At 45.7% G+C, this 15,346-nt stretch overlaps 1 protein-coding gene across 2 annotated transcripts in view; it reads left to right on the top strand.

The window, feature by feature from the left end:
• VAPB (VAMP associated protein B and C) overlaps positions 1-14,632 on the top strand; it is a 49,340-nt gene extending 34,708 nt beyond the window's left edge. For both annotated transcript variants that reach the window (XM_060119923.1, XM_060119922.1), the window contains exons 3-6: positions 5,032-5,135; positions 8,699-8,779; positions 10,738-10,914; positions 13,152-14,632. In XM_060119923.1, the coding sequence (XP_059975906.1) occupies positions 5,032-5,135; positions 8,699-8,779; positions 10,738-10,914; positions 13,152-13,310 (521 nt within the window). In that variant the 3' untranslated portion in view covers positions 13,311-14,632. The remainder of the gene's footprint in view (positions 1-5,031; positions 5,136-8,698; positions 8,780-10,737; positions 10,915-13,151) is intronic.
• Positions 14,633-15,346: the final 714 nt, after the last annotated feature.

The following is a 15,346-nucleotide window of genomic DNA, read 5'->3' as shown; positions in this document are numbered from 1 at the left end:
ACAAACGTTTAACAACATTTATTCTGTCGTGTTCTCGTGAAGTTCCAGCTAATAGGGTATAACAAATTGAATTCGACATGAGGTGATCGTAGCTGAGAAATACAAACTTTTGGACATGAGTTGGGGGCTGTGTTCGTTCAGCAGGGTGCAGATGCTGAGGCCCAGCGAGGGTTTATGAAATTTCACAAAGTCTGGGTGCCACTTGCCCTCCTCCCTCTTGCACACTGATTGGGGAGCCCACAAGAAAGGAGCGATGGTAGGTGGCAAACGCCTTCTTTTCCACCTACTGTTCCAGGTGGAAGGAGAGTTGCTGCAGAGGGGGAGGGGCCGAGCACCCGTCTCACACCCGTCTCACACCCATCTCACACCCGTCTCACACCCATCTCACACCCTGCGCTTCCTGAAGTTCACCAGCAGCCACTATTTTCACTCAGCTTAAAGTTTTCACCTTGCCAGTCTCACCAGTGCATCGGGCATCTGTGTTTCTGTTTCATGAGTCCCAGCCTTTGCAGAAGGGGTAATTGACCTGCCACCTCTGCTGTCCCCAGTGCTCCTGTAAGGTGATCAGTTACCACCAGTACCCACCTCTTTGTGTGCTTACATTCTTGTTGAGCTCGGAGGTCTAAGTGTCAGTTACATCCTCTTGAGGGTCTTCTAGCTCTGCACGGTGGCGACTTGGCAGGCAGCGTGCTCTAGGCCTGGAGTTGGACTGATGCCACCTTCAAGGTCCGAGGGTGGCAGGAGGTCTCAGACAGCACCCTTCTCCAGAGGTGGAGCAAGAGGTTGCGGGGTGGTTTGGTTAGCAGAGCACAGGGAACCCCAGTCCCCTCTCTGTAAGGGACACGTGCACGTGCGCTTCTGTCTCCACCCGAGGCCTGGGACTCGAGACTTGGTTTGCGTGAGGTTGCTTTCTCTTTCAAACTGCACAGTCTCCCAAGAAGGGGGCTACACAAAGCCACCAGTGCCTTCACTTGAGTTATTGACCAGAGCATTTTCCTCCTGGAGGGGCCCGCGAGGCAGCTTGATGTAGAATAACAGAGGTCAGACCTTTTGGTCTCAGGGCCCCTTTACACTCTTAGAAATCAAAGACCAAAAGAGCTTTTTTTGATGTGTGGGTTGTATCAATATTTATCGTATTGCAAATTAAACTGAGAAATTTAAAAAGTATTCTTTAATAACAACTTTAATAAATACAATTATATGCAAACAGTAACATTTTTAGTGGAAAATAACTTTTCAAAAAAATTATGGCTTTATTCAATATGTTTTGCAAATCTCCTTGATTTCTGGCTAAATAGAAGACAGGCTGGATTCTCTCAATTGCTTTTCAGTCTGTTATAATGTGTTGTTTTGGTGAATATATATGAAGTAAAACCACCTTTACCACAGATATGTATTGGGAAAGGAAAGGGTATTTTTAATAGCCTTTTCAGATAATTATAGACATTATTCTTTGATACTATACCAAAACTTGACAAGTGACACTTTCTTAAAGTTTAGTACAGTGTAGAATCTGACACCCTGTCAGTGTACCATTTGAACTTTGTTTCACTAAAATGCATTGGTTTCTCTTACACTTGATGGCTTTGGTAATATTATGCTAGCTGAGTTATACAGATCTTCCAACTGTTGACATTTCATTATACAGTATCAAAAAAGTACATTCGTTACTATTCCCACTGATCTTATTGGAAAAGTCCTTAAATCTTCAGGAAACTGTGAAGCTCTTGGTGGCAGAAAGAGGTTTTCCAATATTCTAACTTTTGTTTGAATGCCTGGTGTTTATCACCAGCAACAACTGTAAGTTGTTTTCCTTAAAGTGACAGGCTCCCTTCATTCATTTTTCAGGAAAATATCTGCTGTATACCCAGGTGTGAATAACCATAGTTTCTCTGTTGGTTGTTCATTCAAGTAAATGGTTCCATGAGAAAGCGTCCAGTTGAGCTCACAACCCAAACAGTTGCACAGGTGCTTTTCCCAAGGCAGCAGAAATGCTTGATGTGTACTTGTCATTTCATTGTACAGAGGGCTAAGATGCATCGTCAAGGGTTGGAATTGAGTGAAGTCTGCGCTCAGGCACTAGCAGTTTCACCCACCGTTGCTTTTGTGCCGGTCATCACTTTGAATGTCAGTGCAGTGGAAAAGTCATGTCACATGTAACGTCTTGGTATTATTATGAGCAGTTTTGACTTTATGGACCACCTGAGGGGTGGGTCTCGGGGTCTGGGAGTAACACTTCGAGAGCCTGTGGTGTGGAAGTTGGACTGTGGACACAAAGCCAATGCGGAGCTCTGGTTCCAACAGTTAATACGCTGTCCATGGGACCTGAGGGAGGCCACTTAGCCTTTCCAAGCCCTGTCTTCTCATCTAGAACATAAGGACATGGCCATCTTTATGATTGTTGTGAGGATTGATGGGAGAACTAAGGAGAATATTCCTTCTTTGGTGCCTAGTCTGTACTAGGCCCTAGTAAAAGTTATTTTCCTTTCTTGGGACATTGCGAAGGCATTGGGGATGGGAGCGTGGGGCGAGGTAGAGAGAAAAAGGAAGGGTCAGTTTGCTTTAGAACTTGCCTGCAACCAAGCCCTTCTTTCTGGCTTACACCCCCTGGAGGAACGGGGAGAAGAGTGGAAAGGGAGCCGCAGGTCTTCCCGGGGCTCTTTATGTGGGGCTGTCTTAGGGTTCTGGACCCATCCATTCCCTGTGTGTGATCCAGTGTCACTGGAGCTGAAGGGCCAACTTCTCTGAAAATTAGTGTCTTCTGAGTGCTCTCGTCTCCTGGGCGTTGGGCTCTTTATAGGTAATCCTGTTCAGCCTCAGAGCCCTCCATGGTTCACAGCTGGGAAAGCAGAGCCTCAAGGATGAGGCAGTGTTTCTACCAGAGCTGTGCCCTGCTGAAAATCTAAGTGTAGTCTAGGACAAAGTTCTTTTCTTTCCAATTCTAAAAAATACTAGAGCGTGATTTCGTCACAGCCAGGTGAGATCTGAAATTCTTAAAACCTAATTCACTTTAATTTTTTAAAATAAATATTAATCTGATAGTAGTTTGAAGACTGTGACCCAACTCCAAAAAAAGTTGACAGTTCCTGTCCAGGGAAGATCACAGTGCATGTGAAGACACTGGCTTCTTTCTTTATCACACGCCTCTTCCTTGTTGCAGTCTTGCAGGTGGAAAAAACGTAATGGGAATTTAGCTTTCAGAATAAGAGTCCATGGTTTTGACCTGCTAATCTGGTCATTTGTCCCTGAGGTTAAAGGTCAAGCCCAGGTGTGTAGTGCTGTTCCAGGTCTCTCCACAGGAGAGCTCTTGCTAGCTGTGATGCCAGAGGCAGAGTTGTCTCCGTTCCAGGTCCCAGGCCACTAGCAGGGACTGCTTTTCCAGGATGGAGCTGTGCCTTTACATCTGCAAGAATAAAATTTCAAGTAGAGTGGTCCTGTGTTTTAAACCACCTTTTGTTCCCTCTGCTTATGGTCACACTTTGGATTTGGGGTCCTCAGACTGAACATATTGATAGACTTTCTCTGTGCCCAAGAGAGAAAGGACCCATGCATCTCTGAGACGGAGGGGGGTGTTTGTATTTCTCTTCCTCCTCATGTGTGGTTCTGTAAGATATGTGATGGTGGGTCTGGGGCGTGTGCAGGATGTGACCCCGTCTCGAATTGGAGTGTCCATTGTGGCCGAAGGGGTGCCGACTGCACGTGGCTTCTTGTCGAAGTTTTGCTGCTTCCCAGCACAGTGACCTTGAGCAGGTCCCTTCACTTTGTCGAGTCCCTTCACGATTCCTTTACAAGCTCGGGCTTAGGGTAGGTGCCCTTCATCTGCTGCAGGGGGTGGTTGATTGTGAGGCTTTAAGCACCTGGGAAGTTCTAAGTGGTGTTCAAGGGCAAGAGAACACTGATGAGTGCCCAGCAGCAGAGGTGCTGGTGGAGAAGGACAGGACTTGCGCTGTCAGAGGACAGGGAGCCACAGCCCCTCGTGGCGGCCACGAGCATTGGCTGTCCAGTCAGACCACCTGCGTTGGGGTGTCCACTCCTCCGCGGTATGACCTTGGGCAGGTTAGCCGACCTTTCTGTGCGTCAGTTTTTTCATCTGAAGAACAGCCATCAAAACAACTTCCACAACATTACCTGCCTTTGAGGTAATGATAAAGCTGAAGTGCAGAGCTGAGCTTCTGGCCCAAGGGAGACGCTCAGTCCCGGGGAGCTCTTATCAAGGTCAGGGCTACAGCGGGCTTCTCCTGTGTATGGAAAAGTTAGTTTTCAGGGAACTTAATGAGATGTGTGGTTTAGTCAAAGGCTTGTAGCAAAACCTGTATTTTAAAGCAGCTGTCATTTAATGGGGTAGGGTGGTAGGTCCTAGGGCAACCAGTCAGAACAGGACGGTACCTCCCGCAGCACAGTGGGCCTGCTCAGTCAAGGGAGCCCTTACGTGAGACTCCCCTAGGTTCTTAGGGAGAAAAAGGGTGTAAGCCGGGGGTGTCTTCTCCATGCCCTGAGGGTGCTGGTTCTGAAAATTCTCTAACATTCTTGGCAAAATTGCATTTGAAGCATTACTTTGATGACCTTGACGTGGGAAATAGGACAGAGAGAAGCTAAAACAGTTCCTTAGATGTCTTGGATTACTCTGTTTTAGTTCCCGAAGAGATCATCTGTATGTGTCTTCTTGAGCAAAACAGGCACAGGTGTTCCTACCTGGTTGACCTGGATGTAAGGCCCGTAGCAGATGTTTGGTCAGGTGTGCCCTAGCGGCAGATCAGTGGACTGGGAATTGGGAGACCTGGGTCCTAAGCCCCAGTCCTGGTTCTGCCACTACCTGCTGTTGGACCTTGGGGAAGTCCCTTCACTTGCCTGGACCTCGGGTTTGAGACCTGCAAAGTGGGGGGAGACCTGCTCGCTTCACCTGGGGCTTCTTAAGGCTCAGATGAGAGAATCCTGGTAAACTATGTACAACCAAACTACAAGTAATTAACGTAACAAATGGCTGCTGGTAACCAAGCTCTGACCCTCCTAATGAAATATTTTCTTTCTCAGTGATGTTACAGCCTTTCGATTATGATCCCAATGAGAAAAGTAAACACAAGTTTATGGTTCAGTCTATGTTTGCTCCAACTGACACTTCTGATATGGAAGCAGTAGTAAGTACTGAATGCTTCTTATTTTTTTCAGTAATTAGAAGAAATGATTAGGTGCAGAATTGTGGGTGCATGCATTTCAAAGTGTGTCAGAATGGATTGTAAAGGGGAATGGCGCCTTCAGGGAGGTTTGTGCTTTGACTGCCTTTATGATTTTTCTAAAACTTTGATTTTAACATTTCACGTAACTTTCTAGAACACGCTTCTTTTCTGACTTTTGTATCTGGTTGCCTTCTGCAGTGCCTTCTGGTGGATTGTGTCTTGAATGGTCTGAGGATTCTCTCCCTTCACCCCCCTCCCATTCCCCCCACAGAAAAGGACAGTTTTCACTATAGAGAACCTTCCTACCACATCTTCCCCATCCTCCAGAACCCAGAGGGATGGGAGAGAGTTGAATACTAAATATCCTTCAACCCTTTAGGCATTTATTTTTTCATGCTTGGTTCTGGTAAGCATGATTCTGGGTTTTTTGTTGTTGTTTTTTTCCCCAAGTTTCCTTCATTTTTTTTTTTTCTTCCCTGCTTAAATACATGTTTAACTCCGTCTCTTAGTTTTGGTAAAAAAAAATTTTTGGTAAAAAATCATAAAATAAATAATTGATATATGACAGTTGGCCCTTCATTTCTGTGGGTTCTGCATCTGTGGATATGGGCCAACGGTCCTAGCGTTTTATGTGAGGGACTTGAGATTTTCGTAGCCATGGGGGCGGGGCCCTGCAATCAATCCCTCGTATTGATTTTTCTAGAAGAAGATTATAATGGTAGTTCTTCCCCAAGGTTTCACTTAAATAAATCAGCAGGCATCCTGGTGCTGTGAGCGTGAGTCACAATATATTGATAAACCTTGAAATCCACAGCACCAGTGAGGACAGACTGTCTGTCCCTCACAGCTTGGAAAAGGAGGGCAGGACTGCCTCAACATTTTCACCGCTTTGCAGTTCGCCCACCGAAACTAGGAGACTGAAGTCGTCCGAGGAATGCCTGCAAGTTTGAGTTCGCTAGGATTCACACTGTACTGCCGCTTCTCTTCCAAAGTTTTATACTAAGTGCTGTTTCATGCACAGCCTACCTTCATGTCCCCGTGCCACCACGCAGCTGCTTCCTTTCATCTTGGAAAAGCATAACTGACCACCTTCATGCATGTTTCACTTCTGGGTAGGAAATGAAGGGTAAGCTAGATATTTGGGGGTTTCAGAGACATCAGTGAGAGGAGGCTTCCTTTAAGATTCCTTCAAATAGGAATGACTTTTGAGACATTCACTACTTTTATTTCCTGGAACATGATGTGTCACTTCATGTTACTTTGTGTGATCAAGGAAGTGTATGGCAAATGCAAAATATGGAGTATCCAAGAATATATTCTGTTTGGCTTTTGCTGCATGGCTTGGTGAAAAGAGCATGGGCTTGGGTGCCTTGGGTGTGAAGCTGAGTTCTGCCTTTTACTAACATTGTGCCCTTGGGCGATGTTCATTAACTCTCTTGAGGGTTTGGTCACATACAAAATGGGGATGAAAACCTAGTTCATATGGCTGTTGTGGGATTAAATGTGCTGTGTATGTAGGACACTTGGCATAGTGTCTGGCATCTGGCAGCTGTTTTACCTGAGCACGTTTATAGGCCAGGCACTCTATGTACACAGTAAAGGTGAATTTTACTTCCATGATAACTTTTATAACAGTTAAAAATTTTTTATATGAAATGTACATTGTTGGAAAATTTGGAAATATACAAATGAGCAAAAATAAAACTAAGTGACCTGTAGCTTATTTATACTAAACCCAACCACTGTAATGAGAGCCTTGTGCTTTTTCTTTACTTTAAAATATTTTTCTTTATATTTTGATATACAGAAAGTTGAAAAGATAGTAGTGCCTACTCATCTAACCTTTACTAAGATGCACCGTTTAACATTTTGCCACATTTGCTTCGTTGCTGTCATAAACTTCTTTTTTTGCTGAACTACTTGACTGTAAGACACAGACTTCATGACACTTCACCACCTAACTGCTTCAGACAAGGACAGTCTCTTACATAGCCACAGTCGTATTATCACAGCTAAGAAGCTTAACATTGATTCAGTAATGTTCAATAGAGAAACCCATACCCATATTCACCATTTTCCAGTTGTTCCAAAAATGGCCTTTAGTTTTTCTTCTCCTAGAGCACTCTCACCCTTTTTACAGTCCAGGCCAGCTGACTTGTAGAATGTCCCACATTCTGGATTTGTCCAATTATTTCCTCATGATTAAATTCAGGTTAAATGTTTTTTTTTTTTTTTGGGGGGGGGGGCAAGAATATTCCCTAGGTGGTGTCATGTATGATGCATCATATCAGAAGGCATTTAATGCTGTGTTATCCCTCTTTTGATGATACTAAATTTGATTACTTGGTTAAGATGGTGAATGCCAACTCTCCCCAGTGTCAAAGCACATTTCCCCCTTGTGGTTAATAGGTAATCTGTGATACTCAGAGTAATCAGATACTTGGAGGCCACACGAACGTCCCGCTTGCCGGCGAGCAGCCTTTCACTTGGTAATTTTTGGCACCCAGAGATGATCCTTGCCCGATGTTCTTTTGACACAACGCACGCAGGCACACGTACACTCTGTGTGTGTGTGTGTGCGCGCGCGCGTGTGCAGAGGAACAGACTTAAAATATTGCTTGTACTTTCTTCACTTAATATCCTGCGCATTTTTCCCATGCAATTAAACACTCCTCAGAATCCCTTGAACGGCCTGCTGTTCCATTGACTGTACCCGCCAGGGGTTACGTGGAGGTTCCCTGCTGTTCGACACGAAGATGGTTTCCCGTCTTTGGCTCTTGGCACTGTATTGCTCTTGCTGCCTGCTGCATGGTTCTGGGGTGAGGCTGGGGGAGTTCGTCCCTTCTTCTGTATTGCAGCCTTCCTGCTCTGCTGGTCTGTAAGGATCAGAACACCTGGAATTCCTGTCCTCCACTGCCAAGAGGAGGAGGAGTAAGCCAGAAGTGCATCATCCCAGAGCATGGATTTAGTCAGGAAGGTGTTACTACCAGCAGACTGAGGCAGTGGGGGTCAGCCCAGACAGCGGTGCCCACAGAGAGGGGCCCGCCAGTTCTTGTGCCCTGTTGGTAGTGGGCAGCGTTCTAAAACCACTCCCAGATAGTGCGTGCTTGCTCTCTCTTAAGAAGGATGTGCCCTGTGAAGTAAGTTGTGTTTTCTTAAGGAGAGCCCAGATGTCCCTAGGCCGTCCAGTTGCAGTTTAGAAGATTCCTCTTGGGTCAGTGGTGGTCTTCTCGGTCCCGTGTGCTTTCCGCAGACTGGGGACAGGGGGAGCGCTGGTGGGCTTTGAGGAGTCAAGCGGCAAGACTGGGGTCTGTGAAGAATAATACATATTCAGGAGAGCTAGTGTATTTAATCTGGTCATGTTAAAAATATTGAAATCTCAGCAGACTTAACTAAGTTCTTTATTTGATATACATCAGGGCTTTCTCATTAAGAGTATTTTTCTGAAATTGTCAGTTATAGGAAGAAAATTATTCTTCCAGCAGCTTTATAATATCCTGATTATTAAATTTAAATTGTTTTAGTGGAAGGAGGCAAAACCGGAAGACCTTATGGATTCAAAACTTAGATGTGTGTTTGAATTGCCAGCAGAAAATGATAAACCAGTAAGTATGTTTATAGTTAACAGTAATTGAATGTTGCAAGCTGATGCTTATTTGCATACCATCTCCCGCAAAACCAAGATTTAAGTTGGCAAATTATTTTCCTTCTTCTGATGTATGAAGAAAAAAATAAGCTGAAGTTAACAAATAAGTGGGCCTTCATGAAATCTGCCTTTGAGAGACTTGCAGAAAGACAGCTAATTGAAACATTTTTTCCCTTTGAAAAGTGCAACCTGTTGGCTGTTGAAATGTCATAAATTCCAAAAAGCTTCTGTGACTTGGCAAAGTTATAGGTTGCTATTTAACAGTGGGTAAGACCAAAAGGGAATAATTTGCCGTTTATCATGGTGCTTGGTGGACAGGTGGTGGTGAGCTCTGAGGTTCTGTTGTTTTACAAAGTGCCGCCTGTAGGCTTCCCCGTCCACACTTTCCCTCAGCACCACCTCTCTACCCCTTGAACCCCACCCACCTCTTCAGTCAAAATATGCCTTTAGATTAGGATTTCTCAACCTCAGCACTATTAACACTCGGGCGGGATAATTCTTTGCCATGGGGGCAGTCCTGTGCCTTGTAGGATGTGTAGCGGTATCCTTGACCTCTGCCCACTAGATACCAGTAGCACCCCCTAGCTGTGACAACCAAAAATGTCTCCGGATATTGCCAGATGTGCCCTTGCTGGGGCAGAATCATTCCCTGCTGAGAATCGCCCCCTTTGCTTTCCGAGCTGGTGAGGGCAAGGAGCGACTTCCTCCAAGCTGTCAGCTCTCTTTTCTCTGTGTGAAACCCAGGGATAAGCCTGTCGTGGCCCTGGCTTGTGACCAGTTGGAGAGAGAAGATTGTATCCGTAACGCTAATGTGGACCTCCCTTCAACCTAGTCAAAAAACTTATAATAAATTGTATTAAAAGCACAGTTTAAAACACATGCAGAACATTCAGCCACCCTGGCTGTTAACAGCTGGACGTGGGAAACAGAAACGCTCACCTTCTCCACATTCTCCGTAGCCACCTCCAGGAATGCTGACGCTTTGTGTCGAAACTACGGAGCATTTTCTTTCTGCTCGATAATTGACCACTATCATTATCCTGTTGGTTTGAATGGCTCTGGTCTTTTTTTCCTTCCCCCTTCCCATTACACGTCTGTCCTGGGAAGGTCAGTTGTGGACGCTGTGAGATCTGTATTCTGGCCCTAGCTCTGTGCCAGGTGATTAGCTCTGTATGTTGGGGCCTTGCCTTTCAGGGCCTCACTCTTCTCACTTGGGAGACGAAGGGTAGAGCTCCTAGTTTTCAGTTTGCTGCATGGAACCCCCAGGGCAGCGATCCCCAGTTATTTTATTTTCCCGACACACCTGAGTGCTTCCATGCCCTCCCACCACTACCGATTCATCCCCAGCCGGGCTCCAGAGTGTGTCACAGCACAGTTTTGGCCGAGGAAATGGAGGAATGTGGCGCTTCCCCAGACTGAAATATTGTAGACACTGAGTTTACTGCACCTTCATTCCATCTTCAGAGTTTTCTAAGTTCATGAAATAAATCGCCCTCTGTGTTAACGTCCCCTCTGGCCTTCTCCCACCCCCGCTCAGCCAGTCCTGGGGGTGTTCAGATCTTCGTGGTGACAGTAATTTGTGGCCGATAATTCCTGAGTTTGCACAATTACAGTATGCTAACTTCTGCATGGCAGGAATTTGATAGTGCAGTATGCACAGCCCCTTGTCTCTTTCTTTGAAGTGTTAGTCTCAGCCGAACTTCATTATTTGCCCTTATCCATAATTTCTGGAGCGCAGTTGCTTTAGATTATTAAGATACTAGATAAAGTGATCCATTTTAAAAGTAAATGTGACATTTTACAGTGTGGATGAAACGCTACCACGTGTGGTGTTTGCTGAGAACTACTTTACTTTGCATTAAAAAGTCCATTATTACATAGTTGGTGACACTTGGGCTTTCATTTATTTCTGAACAGCATGATGTAGAAATAAATAAAATTATATCCACAACTGCATCAAAGACAGAAACACCAACAGTGTCTAAAACTCTGAGTTCTTCTTTGGATGACACTGAAGTTAAGAAGGTGATGGAAGAATGTAAGCGGCTGCAGAGTGAAGTTCAGAGGCTGCGGGAAGAGAACAAGCAGTTCAAGGTAACGGCATTTTATTTTCTGATCATCTGCGGGGAACAGGGGCTTTTTCACTGTGATCTTGGGTGGGGAAGTTGATGGACTCCTGAATTTGTAGAGTTGTTTTATATTTGCACAATATAAACTCTTGTCACCTTGTATAAAAGCAACAAACAAAACAGTCCATTAGTGTAAATTGAAATTCAGTTCTGAGACTAAAAATAAAACAGCAGTGGTTATCTTGAATTCACATGTTCAAACCCCACTCCATCCCCACTGGATGAGAATCTTTTTTAAGTGGGTAAATACTGACCTGTACTCTGTTTTAACAGAGGCAAAATTCTGTTTCATGAGGATCCTAAATAGGTCTAGGCAGTAGGGTCTCATCCTGCTGTTAACGCAGTGAGGAGACTGGAGATGGGAAGCTGTCGCCGTACATGGGTGGAAATTACAGGGAACCAGAGTCTCCAGCTTGTGGCCATTGACCCGGTGGTTGGCATTGGAGGGGAGCAGGTGCACCTCACTTGGTCTTGGAGGCCTGCGGTGTTGTGGAAACAACCAGCCACACTTGGACTCGCTGTGAATCTTTGTTAGTCACAGCGGCTCCCAGGCCTCTGTTCGCAAAACCCCTTTAAGGCTCCTTCCAGTGTTAAAAGTATGTCTGTTTCATACACAGTATTCAAGAGAGCATTTCTGAACGTCTGATCATAGGGTCTTTCGTTGCAGCTTAAATCTCGAGGCTGATCTGTTCTCTTCATCGTGATCATGTACCCCAACCACATGATAGGCTTTTTCACTCTTTCACTGCATAGCACCAGGTACACGTCATAAATTCGTGGCAGTTGAATCTTCCATCTCTTATTCTGAACAAGGTAGTAGATACAGAAGGGCTGACAGAGTTTGGGAAATGGCATCATCTTCTTTCTTGGCAGTCATCTTGATTCGACTTCTTTTAGTAAGGAGTAAATTATGAAGCTGACACACTACTTTTTGGCTAAAAATTTAAGATACGCCTAAAGGTTCTCCTTGAATGTATTGCTTTTCAGAAACAGACTTCTGTGCCATTTAAGGTGATAAATAGGTAGAAATAGCTTCTATATAAACCCAATAAAATAAATGCTGTATTGCTGTGCCCATTTTTTTTTTAAAGTTAATCGAATAGCACCAGTCGTATATCACTGTGCAGTCGTATTGGCCATGCCCCATGAGCAGAGTGTCTTTAAAATATTATCAGACAGATCTTGACATTAGAAGATTCTTTATCTTGCCAAACACTGATTTCTTGTTTTGTGCTGTTTCATCCTGTCATTTGGCCAGCACATTTCCTGAGGCCCTACCTTGTACCCCGCTCTGTGAATACAGACACGGGCAGTCCCTGCCCTTAAGATAAGCTCCCTGTTAACCAGGGTAGCCGGAGAGGCCCCGATACGAATACTGGTAACGAGTGTGATGCTTGGTGCCACCGAGATGGCCATGAGTGTCACGGAAGGTCGATGGGTTGGATGCCTGTCGTCTTCAAGGCCTGCTAGGCGCTTGGTGAATGTGAACGGACTGAAGGAGAAGAAGAGAAAGTGCAGCTGCTGTGCGGGCGTCAGGGATGAGTCGAGGGGTAACTAGCCGGGTAGGAAAGCCTTGGTGTGCGCCCCATTTGGGGACGTGGAGAAAGCAAAAGCTTCTGTTCGTACAGGTCTGTGTGTGCGGGGGGAAATGGCCAAGTTATCTTCATGTGTATGAGAAAGAGAGTCACTTCTTTGGTGGGAATTCCATGCGTTAAGTAGAAAATATTTGAGATGCATGTATCAAGCTCAGTTACATTTTCATATTACACACATCACAGTTTTGATCCAGCAGTCTACCTGTAACTCGTCAGATATCAACTATATACAGAGCTCTACCATTGAAAGCTTCCAGGTCCCCCACTTGGTCGTTTCTTGTGAATCTTTTCTCTGAAGAGTTTTTTTCTGTAAATCATGGGGAACCAGGGAGTCCCCTGCTTAGATGTGTGGTATAAAAAGGTACCCAGCAGCATTGTGTAGGATGGATGGGAGAAAAGAGGGGCTCCTGGCAGTATTTTCGTGGTGGCCTCAAGCCAGTCTCTTCTCTGTAGGCTTGTTTCTCCATTTGCAAAATGAGGAGGTGGGACCTCATCATGTGATCGAGTCTGAGCATCACCGCCCCCCCCGCCGCGTCCCCCAAGCTGTACAGTTGGCTGCTGCTCTGGTGCCTTGGACTGTCTTTGAAACGTGTGTTTGCTCCCATAGGAAGAAGATGGACTTCGGATGAGGAAGGCCGCGCAGAGCAATAGCCCCGTTCCTGCATTAGCCGCGGCTGGGAAGGAGGAGGGCCTCAGCACCCGGCTACTCGCGCTGGTGGTTTTGTTCTTTATCGTTGGTGTAATCATAGGGAAGATCGCCTTGTAGAGGCAGCGGGCAAAGGATGGTAAATTGGATTGATGGCTCCGCCATATCATGGGATTTAAATGTATCATAACCGCGTGTAAAAAGAAGTTAATGTATGATGATGACATCTCACAGGTCTTGCCTTTAAATTACCCCTCCCTGCGCATGTGTGCTGCCGCACGCGTGCACACACACACATAGAACATAAAATAACAATCTTTTAGAAAGTTTAACACGTGTAGTAAATGATTGGGGGAAAAGAATGATCCTTATTAATGACAGGGAAACCATGATTAAACGAGACTGGCATGTTGTACATGTCACTTTAGACACCTGTAGCCTTGGTCCACGTTGCTGATCACCTCTCTTCCAACATGACACTCTTCCTTGCCTGTTGGTGCTGGCCCTCGGGGAGCGGAGCCCAGTGCGGTGGAGAGTGCATCCCCCCCCCAAGGCGTCCTCCCCACGCTGCTCGCTCCCTCCGGGCTGCTCCTCCATGTCTGCCCCGGCCATCAGTCCCCTGGGACTGATGGACAGAGTCTGAGGCCGAGAAGAACGGCGCTGTGGCAGCTTCGGCTGTGCTTGTCACGAGTGGGAGGTGTGCGTTGCCCGAGTGACCCAGTACTCTGGAAATAAAAGTCAGTGAAGGCTTTGTTCTCTTAAAGGGACCAAGCTAGATAACCATTGGTTCATGTCATGAGATTGAATTGTTATTCAGAGATGTTTAATGCATATTTAACTTATTTAATGTATTTCATCTCATGTTTTCTTGTCACAAGATTATAATTAACTCTGTGGCCTAAAGTCACCTGTGCTACCTAACACTGCTGGGTGAAGCTGGCATTGCTGCTGGAGGTTCTGGGCTGTACACACATACGGAGGTGCGGCTCGTTGGAATGTTGGAGAACAGCTGCCAGGAAGTGGTTTTCTGTGCAAATAAAGAGCACCTCTCATGGGGAGGGAAGTGCTCGGTAGTGGCAGTCACCCCGGGGTTACGCCTGCTGCGGGGAAGGGGTACCGATCTCTGTGCTGCTCCTTCTTGCTCCACTCATCAGCCACCACTCACGCTTCCACACACGTGCCCCAGTGTGGCCCTGGCCTTCCCCGTGTGGCCCTAGCTGGGGATCAGGGCAGGTGAGTCAGGCAGCAGAGGGGGGAGGAGAGAGGAAACCGGCTCGGTGGGGTTGGGAGGGGGTGGGAGAGAATCGTCAGATAATCCATCAAGTAGTGATTGAGAGCTTGTGAATTAATTTTATGCCATAAAAGACCAATCCAATTCTGTTTGACTATGTAGCATCTTAAAAAGAAAAAAAAATTAAAATAAAGCCCCCAAATTAAGAGTTCTTTTGTCATTTTGTCACTTTTGCTAAATGGCGGGGGGAGGGAGACGTTATTTTTATCATTATTATTTTATCATTGGAAGATTGATTTAAAAATGAACCCTATCGATGAGAAATAACATGTTTACTATACATCCTGAGAACTCGCGGTAAATGTTGAATAGACCTAGTTCTCGACCACACACCCATGGTGTGAAGCTATGGAAGGCCGGCTGCCCGGTTATAAATTAGTCTCCAGTCTCTATTCCGTGTGGACCCAGGTACTTAGGAAAAGGAGTGAGAAGACTGAGCTGGGAAGCATGTGCTTTCTGCTGTTTTCTCTAAGTGGAGTAAAATCTATCTGAGTGTAGGAGTTGCAACAAATTACTCTTTATGTGGCTTCTAATACCTGATGACCTGGAAAGGAGAGTGATTGGTTGGGGGGGGGGGCCTCAAATAGTGCCTGGGGGTGCAGTACAGTCCCATTCCTCTAGGGCAGGAGTTGGTAAACATTTTCTTAAAGGATGTTGCTGTGTGTGCCATTAAAACTTTATTCACAAGAACAGCTCCTGGGATTTGGCCCGTGAGACTGGAGTTTGCTGGCGCCTGTAGTCGAGTGACTAAGTTCTCAAAAAGAGTACCTGGGACACTTGGGTTTTAGGTCTTTGGAAGTGACTAAGTGTTCCGTGTGCATCTAGAAGGAATTCAGCTTCTCCGAGGATGGTGGCATTTTGTGTG

This window comes from Mesoplodon densirostris, chromosome 16 (genome assembly GCF_025265405.1).
Source record: "Mesoplodon densirostris isolate mMesDen1 chromosome 16, mMesDen1 primary haplotype, whole genome shotgun sequence".
In the NCBI taxonomy this organism is placed as follows: domain Eukaryota; kingdom Metazoa; phylum Chordata; class Mammalia; order Artiodactyla; family Ziphiidae; genus Mesoplodon; species Mesoplodon densirostris.
The sequence above is the reverse complement of the archived record's forward strand: the minus strand, read 5'-3'. Positions and strand labels throughout refer to the sequence as shown.